The following is a 19,344-nucleotide window of genomic DNA, read 5'->3' on the forward strand; positions in this document are numbered from 1 at the left end:
GGTGGCAAATTGAAGCTGATTAGTTGCAGCTAGACACTGCCATTTATGTGTTATCAGGAACAAAAATGGACTGTGCAGCTATACAGATAACCAAAACGTAGAGTTTTGGTGGAAATAGGCTAGAAGGTCAGTGATTAGGAATAGCCTTGATGTATTGGGCAAGAAATATGTTTAATATAAACCAAATGTTGGTGAGGATGTATGCTCCTTTGCTTTGTGATATAATAAACTTCTGCTGTCAAATCTATAGATTGCTTTTCTGGAAGCATGCGACTTTTACAGGGCTTACAACAAGGCTTTATGCAGTGAGCTAGGGTAGTGAAGGTTGTCAGATAATATGTGTTGGATGGAAAGGACTTCTCATTTGATTTCCATGCCACTGAAGCAGAAAGTATAGTTCTGACTGGGAGAGAACATGTCAGACTTTTTTTTTTTTTTTTTTGAACCTTAATCTTTAAGACTAATTTGCGTGCATGTACGCGTATGGTGATAAGTCATCATGTAATTCCTAACAGGGTCCTTACAAATTCTTAAATGGACATTACTTTAAGATCACTGGCACATGTTAGCCTTAATTTATGTGAGTAGGTGAAAGTTGCAGCAGATGGAAGTAATGTGTTTTTAATGCATAGTGAAGACCATGTTGACATGGGACTGCTAGCTGTCAAGTACATTCCAGAGGCAACTAAAGGTTCTAAACTTTTTGCGTGGTGTGAAGCTTGTAAATGATCTGAGATCCATCACCCCAGGCAAGGAGCTGCTTTTCTTTAGGATCATAATGTACAGTGGAATGGCTACCCTGACGTTTTGGAAAATGCAGTGCTGGTATTTCGTATGTATTTACAGCATCCAAAACATCATAAACACAATGTATGCGTGAGGTGCCTCCACTAGGAAAGTTGTACACAACATAGAGGGTGTTGCATGCTATGAAAGCTGCTTCAGCATCCTTGCTATTGCATGATGTGTCCCAAGTGTGTTCCACTGACATGGTTACGTGGTTGATTTTAGTAACAACAATGTTGCCTCCAGTCTCTGGTTCTGAGTGGATTGCCCAGAGCCCTTGCTCATCAATGGCAAGATCTATTTTTGTAGATGGAGAAAGCTGATAGGCAGGAATCCTTCCAGCCCCTGGCAGGACCATTTGATCAGCTATATTTCTTTTCTGGATGTTGAATTTAATTATCTCATTTAAGGAGCCGTGTCTGTGATAGAACAGGAAACCCTGATATATGACATGGCCAGTTCCTTCCCAGGGGAATGGCAGGGTGATTCTGCGAGCTTTTAGTGTATGATTGCTTTCCATGAATGTCATGATATTTGCGAATTCAAAAATAACATTATTCACTGAACTATTTAATAAATAAATCTTTGTATGCTTTTTGCCAGGATCTTTCATCCAAGAGCCATGCTTATCTCCCGTCTTCTTAACTATCTTTAGGGACTTTACACCTGCAAGCATGTGGTCGCAACCTGTAAGGAAACACCCAAAGACAACAATAAAACGTTAGAATATCTGAATTTTCTAGCTCCCTTTCTTAGTTTCCTTTTAATCCAACTACAAGGCCAAGGTGAATATATCAGTAAAGGTCAGCAGTGTAGCTATATCAAGTAGAGTTTAAGTTCATTTTATATAATTTATTTGGCATTTCCTACTAAGGATATTGAAGATCTTCATAAACGCATACTGTGTTGCTTTCTGCTCTGTAAGACCAGTGTTATCCAAAAGGGATTCTAGCTGTGTACCTGACAGGAGGCCAACAGCACAGCTAGTGATTCCCTGATTATTTCTACCTGTTCTTTTACAGGGATGTAATTTTGACCCTCAAAGAGGTGACTTGTTAGACTAGTACAGTAAAATCATCAAATATATCTCTTATTGAAGGTATGTAGACTAAAACCCATTTTTCTGGTACATTGTGTATAATTTTTTTCAGTATTGCTTTTTTCCTTCTTTTTTTTCATTTATAATCGGAAGACAAATGAGACCCGAACATTGTAAAAAAGCCAAAACTCTGGGGTTTTCTTCCCTTTCACCTTCCAAACACCTGAAGCACAAAAACTAGTACAAATATATAGATTAAAAAAAAGTCAGAAATTTCCATACATTAATGTGTTCTTTAAATGAACGGGTATGATGTCTGTGTTATTGATTCTTACACTAGAAGCATGGCTGGTGGAATTGACTAGTTTTTTAGCTCACTGTAGGTATAATTTTGGTACCAGCAGCAAACAGGTCATATTTGTGGCTTTGTTATGCTTTTACGCCCTCTGCACAGATGAAGCTTGTGAAGACTTGGGTATTTAGACTGTAAGATTTTTACTGGGTACCATCCTTTCCAGGAAGAACTTTACTGCAAAGCATATTAACAAGCTTGTTTACCACAGGCACTCATAAATTACAAGAGACACTATTTGAAGTTTAAAGAATTGTCTTTAATGAAGTGCAGCCATTTTAGTAAACAGAACAAACAAAGCCCTAAAGCAGGAAATTCTGGCAGTAGATGAAATGGAGAAAGCAAAACCAGTCTCCCTTATTGGCTGTATACAAGCCTATTGAAGTCAGTGGCAAGATTCCAATTGCCTTTAGAAAGCAACCTTTATGTCATTTGTGTGGGTTGGTATTCTCTACCAAAGCATTTGGATATTGTTGCTACAGCCTGGACTCTTTGTTAGAAATCCTTACTCTGGATGCAACTTCCCTGAGCAAGCTACATCAACTTTGCTGAAACTAACATTTATTGATCAGATAGATTAAAAACAAACAAACAAAAAACCTGAAATCCTTGAGTCAAAATACCTAGTGAGCATTAGTAGCATCTCATCTGCAGGAGAAATATGCCATATAGCCAGATTCCTATCCAATATCTGTGAAGAGTCTCTCCTTGAGAAAAGCTATTAGCTGTCCTTGGCTTTCATAACAGCTTACAGGAAGAATGAGAAACTATACTTTCTGCTCATGCACGATGAGCAGAAAGTATACCAAAGTTTTTCCACATTCTCCACTGATACCTTCAAAGCCCACTATTTCTTGTCATGCCCCATAATATGCGGAAGATATTTTCCACCCAAAGCAGGATGAGCTATCAACTACTGAATGTAAAAAAAAGTGATTCTACTATTTTCTTCTCAAGTGTATATGAGCTTAAATCTGTGCCAGTAACAGGGTTGCACTTGAAGTAAATAAAAAATAAAATTATAGATAAAATTAATCGCAAGTCTTGTAATTACTCAGGAAAAAAAATCATAACTTCTTGGTAATATATCATATAGCACAGAAGCAGAGTTACTGTTTGGTGAGGTTAAGAGTGCCTTGCTTTAAAATCCATACGATGACTAGTTTCCCATAGACTTCAATGGGGCAAGCATCTGACTGGTGTTGACAGAAATAACGTTGCTATGCATTGCTACAAGAAAATTAAAAGTAGTAACTTCCAACAAGGGAATTTTTTTCTGTAGAACTCTAAGAAAAATAATTTTTCAAGTGTCTTTTATAGGCAGTTTAAAATTATCTGAAACTTCATGCCTCTCTCTCAAAAAAAAGCCTGTATTAAATATAAATAAATGAAGACTATACATTAAAAAAGACTGTATGTGAAAAGAAAGACCTTGATATTCGGTGCTTTCTGACACACAGTATAATAGTAGAGCTTAGAAGCAGAATAGGTGGTCACTTCTTTAACCATCTGCCTTAATACCCTGTTGCTGGAAAAGCTGAAGGAGCAAATTGTCAACTTATTTGTAAAATTAAGTCAATTCAATTCTGTTGAAGTTAGTGGATTTGTACAATTGAGGATGCGAAAGGTCTTTCACCTAGCTGTTTAAAACAGCAGTTTATATTTCTTATAACTTTTTTAATTTTTATAAAATTTAATTTGTTTGGAAAAAGTTACAGGTTGTATGTATTCTTCATACTGGATACCTTAACACTTAATTTTCAAATTAGAGGGGAGCTTTGCTCATAGCAAAGACAGTGTGTTGTCTTGATAAAGTATTTGGTGGGGAGAGGGAGAAAAGAATAACAGAAGAGGGCAGTAAAATAGAGGGAAAATGTAGTATTGAATTAGGTTTTACTAAGTTGTGAGTTTACTCCCGAAGCTTTTACCCTTGGCCACTCCAAATAACAAAGACCACCATTAATTCCTTGGTACAGCTGCAGTACTCTGAAATGCACTGGCAATTCTTCAGGGTCTTTGCAAGAACATACCTTCAGAGTCTTTTTTTTATTATCTTTTAAGTTTATATCTTATAATAAAAAGCAGCTTCCAAAGGATGGATTTAATATGCTGTAGAGTATCTGCAAAATAAATATTTGATTTGTACTTCCTTACCTACTCCTCCCATATCTATCTATCTATATTTCACAGACTAGTATTTAAGAAAAATAAATAAATAAATAAAAACCAACCCCCCAAACCATGTGATTATCTGTTGTATTCACATAACTTGTGAAAATCTGTTATCCCTGTATCAGCATACATGCATTGGCTGAGGAACTGGCTTGATTAGATCAAAGTTCTGAAAAGTGAACTGTTCTTACTTGCGTTAAGCATGAGTTTAAGTTTCCTTTTTTCTTCTTCTGCTTCTAATAGCTGCTGTTTCACCAGGTCTTCACCTACTTCTATACATGTATTAGAGTCTGTGACAGATCCAAAATAGTCTATGTCCCTTTGTGCTCGTTCAACTCTTGTCAGCAAATTCTCTACTTCGCTTTTAACCTCAGTCTCGTAATTGTTCAGTCCTGCCAGGCGTGACAGCACCATCTGTGAAAAGTCTCGGAATTCTTCGACATAATCCAGTATGTCTTGGTTACATTTTTCCAGTCGGTTCTTGAGTTAAAACACAGAAGAAAATATATATATATATATATGCACGTATATTCTGTGTAGACTACAACTTCATTCATGATTACTCTAAAAGTCATGCTATTCTCTTCTTTGCAATCCCCCCATCTATTTGAAATCAGTGGTCTGTTGCTGTGTATGTACATGGAGAATAGAAATAGACAGACTTAAGGACACATGCTCTCTGATTACTTGTAATCAGAGAGCACACCTCTTCTGACCAAGGTACTACGTAGTGTGGCTTTTGGAAGATGTAGATTCTGACATCTGTTTGAGGGTTTTTTGTCAAATTCTTGGCTGTATTTCTAAACAAATAAATAAGAATACTGCAAGGGCAAGTGAACTTAGATTTAGCTATATATGAAAGATTTATACTACTCTAGATGTTATCAGGAACTGCTCCTTCTATATAATTGAAAGGAAATATCTGTTTCAGTCTCCCAGCTGTGAGGGGATTATTTCAACTCCTAATTAAAATGCAGATCCTGATTACACTGCTAGGTTACACAAAGTGTTTTAAATGACTCTTTTGGTTAGGTTCATCAGTACATAGGAATTTATCCTGTGTTTTTTTTCTATCTCCTTGTTACTACTTGGCAAAAATTCTGCTGGTGACAATATGGTTATACTGGTCCCTCGGATGGACTGTGACTGTACTTTAAACACTTACCTAATTTTCACTGATGGTGTAATAAAATACAAGCGATAACAGAATAAAATATAACATTATGAAAGGATACTCCTACATTAAGTAAGGATGTGGTAGTCAGGAATCATTATAGTTAAAAGTTTAGCTACAGTTTTACTTAATTGTAGTTATTTGAAAAAGCTGGAAACTAGTCTTCCTGATGCTGATTAGCATACAAATTTTTCAGTATTCACACACACAGGGGAACATGCATACATTTCCTAACCTGGAGTTAGGCAGTATTACTGAATGATACAGATAGCACGTACCTCCAAAGATAGGATACGCCGGTCGATGTAGTTCATCAGTGCTGCATCTTGCATTACATGTTGGGCCTCTCCCATGATGCTTGCGAGGAATAGAGCTAATAAAAATTGGAGTTGCAAGACTATCATTGTCTCATAAAATTTTGAAAGTAAAAAATGATGAACTAATAGTGTGTGTATGTACAGAGGGCAATCCCCAAAACTACTGTCACTCCAGAATTAAAAAAGACTTAGTTGTCCGATAACATGATGTGAAAAAGTAGCTAAAATTACTGAGGCTGGAAGTATTAAGAAGACTTAAAATGGCTGTTGCAGTTTATCATTTAAAAAAATGAAGTTACGGAACAGGAACTGAAAGTGTGTATTTTGAGAAGCCAGATGACTGCTTTCCAGTTTGTGATCCTATGATCAATCCCAGATGTTCAGTACTGAGTCACATAAAGCCTGTAGGCCAAATTTTATTAAATACAAATAAAAATAATTTGTTTTCCTTCCTTTCTCCTCCCATCTGCTCTTCCACGTGACCAGTGCTATGCAGTGTGTACTTGGTGTAAATTAGCATAGCTTCAAAGTCAGTGAAACACTGGTTATTCCTTCCCAGGAAGATCTGATGCATAATGTCTGTAGCTATTTCAGCAACCACCATCTAAAGCACTTCTTTTTCCCACTCCAGTATTCAGCCTATTTACAGCTGGACTGAAAATAAAAAATAAAATTATTAAAAGAAAGTAATTTCCCCTTCTTGTTTGTCTTCTCTTGCCAGTGCTTTTCCAGCTAAAATCAATATCCTTAACACAGTTCCTTGTCAATATAATGGAGTCCTTGATAGACCTCTTGTTTCAGGAAGAATAATAATTCTACTTACAATAACTTAAAAACAAATTATTTTATGTTAGTGTTATAATTGAGGATATGCTTATTTTTTTCTTTTTAATAGATTTCCTGACTCAATGCCTTCTCTGGAGAGAGACACAGCAATGCTAACATTGTATTCCCTAGGAAACTACGTGTTAGGATGTTAGAAAGGTCCCTTTGTAACCGAAGCCAAACTGAATGTCTCCGTTTCTCTTTCTCAGAATTCTCCACCTCTGTTTTTTTCCATTTTATTTCTTTGGAGGTTTTTTAACTTAGACACATTTCCTTTGGTTTTTGACTGTCCTGTGTGTAAGCATGAGAGTATTGACAGAATGCATGGAAATGTCACAGCAGGCAGACTTTAACCTCTGTTTCCTTGATTGTTGCAGGGTACAGTTGTTCATGCTTTATAAGCAGATTTCAGAGGTGTACAGAAGTCTTTTCTTGCAATATTCTTATGAAATTGAGCCCTAGAAAGGATGTTATGTCTGGAAGTTCTATTTCAAAGTAGCAGCTTCATTTTTTTTCTTTTTTTATTGCAGTCTGTAGTCTGGGTTGTCCTCTAAAGCAAGGCAGTAGCTGCTTCACAGCATTTTACTGGAGTGTGTCAGTGTATCAGTCAGCAGAACTGCTTACTGAAAGTTTTTCCTTAGAAGTGGTATTATTATCTGTATAGCCTCTTCCTATGCTGTGGAGAGTTGTCTGAACTTTTCTACTCAAGTATTGTCTGTAATTTAAAAAGAATGCTATCATTTATTAGTCTCAGAGCAACATAATTTCTGTTTGAATCCAGACTACCTAAAGAAATAAAATGACCTAATCAAAATATTACAAACTTATGACCAAGAAAGCATAATTAAAAGTCAATAAATATGTATATAATTTATTTCCTTCCTCTTAAAGGAGGGACATGAAAATGAAATACTTTGACTGATAAATGTCCTGTGTATGATTAAGCACTCCACATAAGAAAAACTAGATTTTGTAGTGTTGCTCCATCTTTTCTGAGAATTACCAACCAGGTGAGAGACCAGAAGCTTCCAAGGGTTTCTTTTAACAAGACGTTCCTATTGCTATGCTTATTAAGCCATAACATCATGGTAGATTACAGTGATGGTCCATGTCAGATGCACAGTGTTCTCAGAGCACATGCTATAGCATCTGGTTAAGAACCGGGGTTTATTTTTCTTTAGCTACTATTTACTTTCCAGTTTTGTTCTGCTTAAATAAAGATATAATAATAATGTGTGTGTGTGTGTGTATGTATATATATATATATATATATATATATAAAATCTATTTATCTATATATATTTCTTTCCCCATTGACATTATCTTTGTATGTCAAATACATATTTGATAATCATTGAAAGCAAGATTTCTTGGCAGGTCAGGCAAGACATCAATCTCGGTATACAGAACTGTATACAGAACGTTACACACTAACAGAACAGAAAGACATTGATTATCCTAAGCAACACTTTTTCTCTTATGAGTTAATCCTGGAATAGGTTTCCCACTACTATCTTGATTTTTACAGACAAACGTCTAAAAAGAAACAAGTATACTGATGTGAGCATATGTGCCTTTTCCCTGTTCTTGTCCTTCTCTGTAGGAAAGATGGCATTTTTTCTTGTCAGTGCTGCTGCTTTGCTGCACTAATTTCACTTTTGCTATTTTGTGTCTCTTTTGACAGCTATTTGAGGCTTCCAACTAAAAAAAAGAAAAGGCATTTTCAGCTCCTTCTCTGTTTGTGGATGGAGTTTTCAGTTCTTAAAATTGATATCAGCATCAATTTGAAGTGAATTCTAGCTTCTGGAAATAATTGACTTGTTTAAGCTGCTGTTTCACTTTTACATATTATTAAAATATATATATATATATATATGTCTGTTTCTAGCAATTCAGCTGGTTAAACCAGAGCCTACCATTGGTAGGTTTTGGTACTGGACCAGAATGATGTTTTCCTTTTATTAATATAAAATGTATAATTGTCATGTGTATTTTCTAATTTTGAACAAGACTTGGGCAAAATATTACTATTGGCCATTACCTGATGAGACTTTCTAATGCTGAGATCTCTGAAGTGAAAGAAGGCTTTTGTCATAGTGGAAAATCAACACTTAATTTCTATTCTGCCTAAGATTTTCTTTTTACTACTTTGTTTTATCTTGGAGTCTGATCCACATTGATATAAAAATGCTAACGTCTGAAATCAAATTGAAGTCGTTATATGTTGTTTTGCTGTAAGAACAGAGCTGGGAGTGATACCAATAAGGGATGTAATACACAGATTAAAAAAAAAAAAAAAAGACTTGCTGAATTTTGGGCTTCCACTAGGCGGCGCTCCAGACTTTAGAACTGGAAGGGAGCACTGAAACGCACCAGTTCTAAACTCTCTGAATGAGATAAAAGTTAGTGAAGGAACTATGATTCAGACGGTCCAAAATAATAGTTTTCCATTTGGAAAACTATTAGTGAGCCAGATGCTGGAAGGCTTTAGTGATCTACTGCTTCAATGACAAGCTCACAAGGGTTTGCGGTATGAGTCTTGCAAAATGGTGAAAGCTAGCACTCTGGAATTGACAGGAGCTTGAGATGTGCAGTATGTGCAGGGAAAAAAAAGTCATCTCATGGGGACTGGCTCTAAAAATGAAATCATAAAAGCAAATTTTTTTTTTTGAGCTAGTTAAATAATCCACAGATTGTTGAAGTCTGAAGTTGAAATCAGCCACACATAATGACTTTGAATGGGCTATTCATTTGTTTGTTGCAAACTCAGAATTATATGTTGTGTTGATCAAAGACTGTTCCTTGTACTTGGAAGTTTACATTTGTATAAACGTGAAACTAAAACTTTGAATTACACAATGCATTGTAAACTAATGTTAAAATTTTCGCTACTTTTGGCTTGATTTACAGTGTGAATATTCTCACTAAAATTTGTGTTCTTGAATGTTAAGCATATTCATAGAAGGAGTACAAAAATAATAAAAATGAGATTGGTTTAAATTCAAAGTACTTACAAAAAATGGTCATGACAGTCATTCGGTGCAGTTCAGATGAGAAAGCCAGTTGTTCTTGTGTTTCTTGGGTTATATTTTTGAAATATTGTAGGTGTAATACATAACTACTGTTTATTAAAATCATATTAAATCTTACCTGGATGAAAACCAAAGACGATTTTTGTAATGCCTACTATGGTATTTATTATTTTCCTGAGGTTAGTAGACACCAACATTATACCACTTCATCATATTCCAGTGTTGTATTGTAGCACTGAAGACGTGGGTTCATAACCTGTGTACCTACATTCTCAAAGAAGAGAGAAGGGATCTGTTTATACTTGGAAAAGCTGTTAAAGCTTATTAAGTAACTTTTCCTTTGAGATCACTAAATGTCACTAGCTGGTGGAAAAAACATTTACTGATGTTGAATAACAGATGTTTTTGTAGATCACTGGTGGATGTGAAAGTTTGTAACAGGGTGCTGCAAGACTCAGCAGTGGGTTCAGGACTCTTCAGTTACGTTGTCTGAAACTAAAACTTTGACCCTACATTAAATTTCTAAGCGATGTTCAGAGATTATAATGATAGTTACGGCACTAGAAACTTGAGCTGAATAGGATAGAGTTGTGCTAACAAGTGTCTAATTAAATCTGTGCAAAACCTAAAAGATAGGAAAATGTCTATGAGTCTAGGAGGAACTAGGACAGAAAAGGCCCTGAAGGGGCCATGCAGAAGTTGATGGGGATGACTGAAACTTGCTGCACTGTTTTCACATTACCAACAAAGATGAGTCCTATTAAGGAAGAGTTTGAGAAGCAGTGCAGTATTTATTTGAAGTCAAAGTAGCGGCCAAGCCCAAACTCAAGATTCATACTTAACAGGAAAGGTTATATTTTAGGAATATATAAGAAGTTGGAATATGATTAAAGGAAAAAAAAAATGCCACCTGTCTTTATCTATCTTGTTATTTATATCTGCTCCTGACATCTGAATCTTGAAGTCTCAAGGTAAGATTAATGAGGCCTGCTGTGTTCTCAGACTTGTACACAGGAGGTTTGAGGTTTCTTCTGGAAAAGTTGGTTAAATCTGTACTCTGTACAAGCATACTTCTCAGTATAGATGAAATCAGAATTAAGAATCGTATTCAGGAATTGAGCCGGAGACCTATTCTGACTTTAAAGGGAGTTCCGCATGTATAAATTCCTCCCTATCTAATCTCTTAGGAAAAAAATAGATTTTATTTCAATTTTCAGATTATTAATTATTATTTCTGCCAACCTATTTATGATCTCAAAATTTTTGTTGATGCATGTCATAGAATCTAAGCAAGATCAACAGGTTGTAATGTTATTGGCTCAGATCTTCCTGCTTTGCACTAAACACAGAATGCTGAATAGTAAAGCATGTTTTGTGTTTTAATTATTTATTTATTTAAATCTGCATTAGTCTGAGCATTAGTTCGGCAAAATCTCCTGACAGAAAATCTCCAGGTCAGGAGAGGGTGTATTAGGTGGACCCGAGAAGCAGTCAGCTGTACAACTCTTAAAATGAACATTTTTTCAAAGCCTCATTTTGAGATGATCATATTTCCATTTAATGTAGGTTTTGTATTATGCTGTACCCTATCTCTGAAAACAAATGAAAAAGTAAGACCTTCACAAAAATCTCCAGATTGGAAAAAGTCTTTCAAACCCACAGAGAGTGAACTCTAAGCATGATGCATATGCAAGAAATGGAATTGGTGGCCTTTGTTCTCTAAGGTTAGAGCTATCACATTTGCAAGTCAGCATCAGATGAGATGGTCCTAGTGCCAGTTCATGGTGAATAATAAAGCACATGTAGTATGCCGATTGAAGAGGACACAAACATGTTAAGCTGACATGAATAATAGGTAACCATTTTTCAAAATGTTATAAAGAAGTCAGCCTATTGTTTAGCAGCACTATCATTGTTATACTGATTCCATTCCTCAAGCTTTGTTATATCGCCAAAATTAATTATCTGCCGAGGGAAAAGGTCACATATATCTGTGCATGACATCCAACATTGTGCAGTGTGGTATCAAGTGGATTTGATCTGTTCCCTTTGACCTGTCAGAGCTCAGTGTGCAATGAATTGATACAGTTTGAAATATGTTTCTGCTCAAGACAATCCAGCCTTGTCACAGGAATATGCAACCCAGAATTTTTTTTTTATGTCAGAAAAGCAGAACACTTGTCTAAAGAAAGCTGAAAAAAAGTGAATCCATTCAGCAACACATAATATGTAGTAAAATTTTCCATCTCTCTAGACCTTAGTTGCCCAGACAATCAGCAACTGCATCTATTAACTGATTAAAATAAAGATTCAGTACCACCATCATGGCCTTTTACTGGGCTGGGGGGCAGGGAACAACTGTTCTGCCCTTCAAGCTATCCAGCCTGGCTCTGTTTGTTTCTCTGAGCAGATAGGGCATGACTAACTCGTCCATATGTTCAAACATAAAATTCCTGCTGTGGTTCTCTGCAACAGAGGACAAGCAGCATCTGTACATAAGGGATATCTCTTCTGCGCTTGAATCAATGTAGTCTCTCAATGGGGCATATTTATTCCTGACACTTGGGAGCTAGCACACTACTGTATCTTTAGGCCTGCTGGTATAATAGCAAGATACTTGCATATCATGTACAGAAAGGGGAATAACACATCCAAATGTTCTACCATGAACTCATTGTCTGTTCTGTGCACTTGTACTTCTGGCAGATATATTGTGCAATCTCTGTAGAATTGTCGTTGTACTAAGCCTGGAAAAGCAGTTGGGTTAATTTTGAGAATAGCTTTCCTAGTCTGGGGTAAGTAATTACTGCAGTTATTCTCACATGCCATAGCAGAATTAGGCAGAGAATTTTTCATCTTCCCATGGGATTTTTAATGTTAACACATGAATGGGTGTTACATGTATATTCTTTTAGGTCCTTTCATTCATATTATCTATGCATTTCTGTCTGAAATGCAATTTTAAGAAGGGGTTACTTCCTGGCATGGTAAAATTTAAGTGACAAATTGGGCTTGTCCACTGGTGTCTTTTCTGTGACATTCTTGCTGGTCTTTGTTACAAGCTGCTTCCTGGTCTAAAGTATGTCTACTCTAAAGTGTGTCTTACTAGTGTCACACAGAAAGAAATGGCATAGGATATATGAAAAAATCCTATGGCATGTTTCTGTAGAGACTATAGAAATAGAGCTCAGTCTTTAATTCTGGGCTTTGTGTTTTCTTTTACAGGAACTCCCTTTTAAAAAACACTAGACTGTCTTCCTGTGTTTGACATGTGCCAGGTAGTGGGAAGTATAGAGAGCTTTGTGATATATCTTGAATGGTATCTGTGTGTTGCCACACATTGTTGTATGTATTATGTTAGCTTCTAAGGGCCAAAGTTGTTACACAGCTGAGGGCATGCCATGACCTGTTAATTACAGATTAGAATCTGACTGCTTTTTCCTGCCTCCATGCAAGGCCATGTATTTCTATCCTGTTTTTATATTTATTTTATGTAGGGAACAGGCATCATCATCTTTAGCATCATTACCTTTAGCTGGCAAATTTAACTAATTAGTTATTTTTCTTTATTTTTTTTCCATATAATGATTATTTTGCAAATAGCTCTCCCTTTCAAAGCAGCTGAATCCTATTCAGCCCCAGTTTTCTCTTCTCCTTTTGTCAGAAGTATTATGCCGTTGTACAGAAGAGACAACTTGTGCGAACTAGAAACTGATGGTGTAGGAATTGTTGGCTCTACATACCTGTTGAAAGCTGAGCTTTTCTTTCTAGTGCTAGGCACTTCCAAAACTATCTTTATATAGTAATTTTGGCATGAACATCAGGTTCATGATTGTGATATACCACATAGGGAGAAATATATAGGATAAGCTTTAGCTCCTTATTAGACCTTTACCAAATAGATATACTTGTACATAGTCTTACAAAGAAAAGGTTAGGGAGTTAGATGAATCAAAAGTAGCCGATGCAAGGTCTGGCAGCCTAGATAATGTGTCCATAGTCTTACCATATAACAGGCCCAAAGCTGCAAACATGCAGCTTTTTGTAGAGAAACCAGATGCTGCCACTGGAAAATGTCTCAGCTTGACATCTATGGCCAGATGGCCAAACCTGAGCCTTGTCTGTATTGTAGTGCATGCAGATAATTCTGCCAAGTATAGAAAAATAAAAATATGATCCAGTGACTGTCAGCAGTTAAAGAGGATTGCAACCAATTCTTGCATGTGCAGCCAAGGGACATCAAGTTACTGGTGGCTGTTCCTGCTGCATGTATTACCCAACTGTGAGATCTCAGCTTTGGTCCAGCACTGGTTCAGCAGCACTTTGGTTTTAGGACATGATGGTGCTTGGCTTGGGAGAGAGATAACAGACACTGGACTGCTACTGATAATGGATTTCATTGCTTCTCTTTTGTTCTGTTCCCGTATACAGTCAGTCTGAAACTGTCTGCAAATTAGGCTAAGGTAACAGTCTTTGACATAGAGACAGGAACAGCTTATGAAAGCATGTAGGGGCAGGAGCTAAAAGCACTCCTTCTTAAAGCCTCTTCATTGCATAGAAACTTGAACTTCTGTTAAATAGGTCATGCTGGCTCTCTCTTGACCAAACAGTATTGAGAAGCCATCAGTGCACAAAGCCTAAGTTAGTGATAATTATAGATCCAACTATATTTTGTAATGTGGAGAGCGGCTCTAGCTGGGTGGTCTGGTCAAGTCTTAATTTTTCTTCTTGAAGTTGCAGTTTACTGAAATTAGTCAAAACTCATTTAATTCTGCCATCTAAACCTTATCTGGTTGCTCTGCATTATTAAGTAGTTATGTTTTTTCCAGGTTACTGTGTTTCAGTCATAAACGTGAAAAGTGAAGTATGCTTTGGATGAAAAATGTCATAAACCAGAGTGCAACTGTGGGACTTGTATCCAAAGTAGTTAATGGGGATGCAATTGTATACTTGAGGGTCTATTTTACCTACCTAATTACCTAGTGTTTTCTGACTACAACCGGGCTAATAAACTTTGAAAACAGTCCAATGATTTTACAATTGTAGTGAAACAAACATAGTATTTACCTTTATTCATATTGGTCAGAAGCTTCAGAAACTGTGCAATCCCAATTACCTTTTGTAATGAACATCATCCCATGAGAAATTTCAATTCCCCTACAATCTAACTGAATGTAGGCAAAATGGAAAATGCACATGGAGAAATCAGTTTGCTCAGCAGGGCTTTTGCACAGACTAATTCTTAGAGAAGAAGTTTAATTTACTCCAAAACACCTAGGGTGATTCCTGGGGGTTGCAATAGCTAATTTATGCTGAATGAGAAATACAATTTCTTCAACTACCTGATTAGTGTGATATACTTTTCTCTAAAGCAGTGTCCTTTATACTATAGAATAGCTGTAAACTATCCTTGCCTCCCCCAGATTGCGACATATGGATGGTTGTTGGCTGCTGTAATGCTCCGTTTGACAGTATCAGATGGGATTTACTCTGAGTAGTGTTGAGGGGGAGGATGTTCTACAACCTTATAGCTGACATTACAATCAAGCATGAAATGAGGATGAAAATTTACTGTTTTAAGCATAGCATTGCCTATTAAAAGAGTTAATTGGTGACTAGTTATTCAGAAAATGTTGTTCTGTGTCATAAATGTATGTGCACAGTGACTGATCTCAAGTTTGAACAGTTTACAGGGGTGTTGAAAAAAAACTTCAAAGTGATTCAGTATAGAACAGCGTGCAGATAGTTTTGTAGTGGATTTAGACCCTTAGGGTAACCAATCCTTGAATGGAATTGTGTTTAAGGAACTGTCTAAAGTGAGGAAAAATTTCTAAGGTGGTGTAAAATATCCCTAAAAGCAGTCTGCAGAAATGGTGACTACATTTGGCTTTATTTATGTGGCTTTTATCCCACCATTACTTTTTCAGGACAAGCGTCCTATTAAGTTGAACTTTACTTCTCTGCAGTGGGCCAGAGAGTGTTCATTCCTGCTTATGCCCTGGAGCTAAGCGGTAATTATTCCTGGATCTGGTCCTCTGGCTTTCTTTTTCATTTTTACTTGAGTTCAACCTTTTCAGGTGGTGTGGTTTAGCCAGGGCTGCATTCATGTCAGCAGTGTTCCCCTCCTGCAGATTTCTCCAGTCCTTTAGTATGTTGAGAACCAAGATAAGGAACTTCTACAAACTTGCTGAGGTTCCCATTATTGTCTTGTTTGTTCATATTACATGTTCATGAGAATGATGCAGCTAGAAATAGCATGAGAAAGAGCATTGACTCCAAACTATATCATTATGCAATATATTGGTATTATAAAAGAATCTTTTTTGTAAAAAAAAAAAAAAAAAAAAAAAAAATAGCAAGCAATTTTTTTTTCTGATGAGTATCAGAACTGGTTTCTCTCTTTTTTTTTTTTTTTTTTGACTGAACTGTAAAAGACTCTTCTTGAAGCTTATGCTTACCTGTTTTGGAATGTCCCGATGCTTCATGTGTGCTGACATCCTTTCTTCCCTTTCACAGCTGCTTGTAATATTAACTATATACCCATAAATAAAAAAGCAGCTCTCTTGCCTGAAGGTAGTTTATTATGTTTGTAAAAGACTGGTTCAGGGAGTTGAATTCCACTGGACCACACACACTTGCAGGAGCAGTCATAAATTTTGCAGTTGCAAGCACGGTTAAATCTTTTATTTATAAGGTAACGTACTTTTTATACTGTCAGAAAACAATGAGCAGAATGTAGTTCTCGTGCATCTGTCCTAATGTCAGGAATGTCTGCCAGTTTACAATATTCAAACAAATAGTCTTCTGTAGTATCAAACATCAGTCTTCAGCATGAGTTCTTGGGTACTAAATTAAACAGAAGTCCTGTCTTAATATAAATACAAGTCAATCATGTTTTGATAGTTTTAAAAGAACCTTATCTGCGTGCAAAATATTGTGGAAAAACAAATTGTGAAGATCTACTTAATTACAACTGACAAACAATGGGAGCTGGGCATATTGTGGCTTTTAATTCTCAGAACTGCCTATGGGGCTAAAGAGGCTAAAGAACCTCAATTCTGCCAGAACTAATTATAATGCATCTGATGTAGTGCTGCCTTCTATGAGATTTCTGAAAGATGTGAATTTTGGAGTAAAGTTGGAACAAAAGAGACTAAATTTGGACAAAGGCCTGTGTTCCATGTTACTCAAACTCTGTCTGCCTGGCCTGTGTGTATGTACACTTATATGCGCGCTAATTAACTTAGAAGTAAGCTGTGTGTGTTTCAAAGCTTCCCCTCCCCTATAGTTGTACCACTTGGTCTCATAAAAGGTATTATGTCTCCTAGTATATCTTGTCTGGCTTATATCCTTACGTAATTGTAGCTATGACATTAGTTATATTTGCTAGCTTTTGCATGTATATTGCAGCCAGTTTGTGGAGAAGTGTGAAATAAGACAGAATTTGATGCATTAGATGATCAAGTACATGTTAGTATTTTGATTTTTTAAAATTTAGATTATTATTATTATTTTTTTTTATTTAGAGTATCTATTTAAGTATTATTTTTAGGAGCGTAATGTTTTGATAGTTTGAGTTACCAACAGCAAATTCAAAAGGCATTCAGTAGCCGCTTTCGTACATTACATACAATTTATTACTTTTCTAATGGCCTTTATAATAAAATATCATACAAGTCCATTCATGTGTTATGTTTTATCTCCCTGAAGACAAAGGATTGAATTTAATTGTTTGCTTTCATGCATCCCAGTATTTATCATATCAATTCATTATTGGCTGAAGTGTGCGAGATCAAATCTGGTTCAAGTTTGTTATATCATGTGAATTTAAGTGTAGTTAATGGCACAGTATGGAATTAGTGATGCAATAACCAAACAGTGATGGGTCTTGGTGAGGATGTTTTTTCAAGTTTCCAAGAATGCGCTCTTTCTACTTTTTTAATGTATTATAGGGGAAGAAGGATATATTGTGTAGAAATCGGGCAGCAGACCTAGCCCTGAAACAACTGAACAATAGAGAATTTTTTTAAGGGCTGAATGCCTAACTGCCTTTGTTATGATTTTGTTTTGGCTTTGCACATTTGGAAATCACAGCAGTCCTTATGCTACCTGCCAGCCAAGCCCTCTCTCTTCTAACTGTGGAACTGGACCTAGTTCTGGACTCTAGGCCTGGGCTGCACTGTGACCTGGGTCTGAGCACTTGCTCATGTGCTGCCACTACCTGTTTTTCTGTTTAGTCTCGTCTGCTGCCTGCCTTCAAGACAAAGCTGATGAGCCAAGACAGGTTGCCCTATGGGCTCTTCTCACTGCCAGTTGGATCACCCTGCTGTAACAAGTAGTCTCATATATGAACTTAGACTGCTTAAAAAAAATAAAAAAATAAAAAATTCTGGCTTCAGACAATGTTCTGCTGTTGAGCCACGATGAGTAGCTCCTTCTCTTGCTTTTCAAAGTTTTACCACAAATCTTCAATCTATTTTCTCTTTTCTTCTCTTATTCTGGGAGTGCTGGAGACAGTTCAGAATAGAATATCCATCATGGAATAGACCCTGATGATCTTTTACCTTTCAGATATCCTTCAAACTAATTTGTACAAAAATAAACACTAGAATTTTCTGTCCTGAATATTTCAGACATGATTGGTTGCTGACTGCCTCAAATGGGTATTTTGTCATTTGGCTTCTGCAAGTTAGGAGGATAAAAAATGAGTGCTGCCAGTTGAAAGCACTCTAAAAAGCTTAACAGCCATTACCTTAGGCAGTACCTTTTACTCTCCATTTTGTCTTGGTTCCAAAATATGACTTTATCTTCCTCGTTTGTCGAATACCTTTTAAGATTTGCAGTCTCAAAAGATGAAGGTGCCTTCCTGTACCCAGAATAGCTCCCACAAATCTGTCCAAAAAAGTCTTTTAGAAATGCATCACTATAAATCATTAAATATTTGTGCTGGGTAGGGGGCAGGTGGGGGAATAGATAACAACCTATCAAGTTCTTTTCAGTGCCTGGCTTGAAAGGATAAGGATATATTGATGCTGTTAAGAGGAGTAATGATCTTTGGTTTCTATTCTTTTTTTCTATTCTTTTCACTGTGATATATGCAAATATAATCCATTCCTACAGAAAGTAAATGTGTAATGTTCTAATGTGGATGCAAGTATTTCCAGTACAAGTAATTTTCTCAGAATCTTACATAGCATTTAATAACCACAATAGAATGTACCTACAAGCACCATGTGTATGCATGTTTATAGCTAAGGATCTCAAAATATTTTATGGACATTAATTGTGAACAATATACAATAACGTGCATCAGTGAGGAAAAATTACTGTTAATTCACCTTTTTATGAGCTTGAAAAATCACTCCTTTTATTTTTATTTTCCTGCAAGTATTAGGAGCAAGTTCTAGTGACACATACCTATTGAAATCCAAGGATACCTTGGTTTTGGACTTGGAAAACCAAGCCACCAGAATCTCAACTCATGTTTTAAAAACTAGAACATAAAAACTGAATTCCTAATTTAAAGCACTTTGTAAAGTATTCCAGTGTTGAAATAGTAGGACAAAATTTTGTTCTTTGTTTCCTGGTAGCCTGCTTCCTTGGCAAAAAGACTACACAATTAAGTTTCCTTCTTGAAGTGTTTCAGA

At 36.3% G+C, this 19,344-nt stretch overlaps 1 protein-coding gene across 1 annotated transcript; it reads right to left on the reverse strand.

Moving 5' to 3' along the window:
- Window positions 1-640: 640 nt before the first annotated feature.
- On the reverse strand, window positions 641-6,013 carry OLFML1 (olfactomedin like 1). Its single transcript, XM_035550203.2, has 3 exons — window positions 5,802-6,013; window positions 4,541-4,829; window positions 641-1,473 (listed from the first exon to the last, which is right to left on the reverse strand). The coding sequence occupies exons 1-3, from the start codon at window positions 5,925-5,927 to the stop codon at window positions 695-697; spliced, it is 1,194 nt and encodes a 397-aa protein (XP_035406096.1). The 5' UTR covers window positions 5,928-6,013; the 3' UTR covers window positions 641-694.
- Window positions 6,014-19,344: the final 13,331 nt, after the last annotated feature.

This window comes from Cygnus atratus, chromosome 5, assembly GCF_013377495.2.
Source record: "Cygnus atratus isolate AKBS03 ecotype Queensland, Australia chromosome 5, CAtr_DNAZoo_HiC_assembly, whole genome shotgun sequence".
Lineage (NCBI taxonomy): Eukaryota > Metazoa > Chordata > Aves > Anseriformes > Anatidae > Cygnus > Cygnus atratus.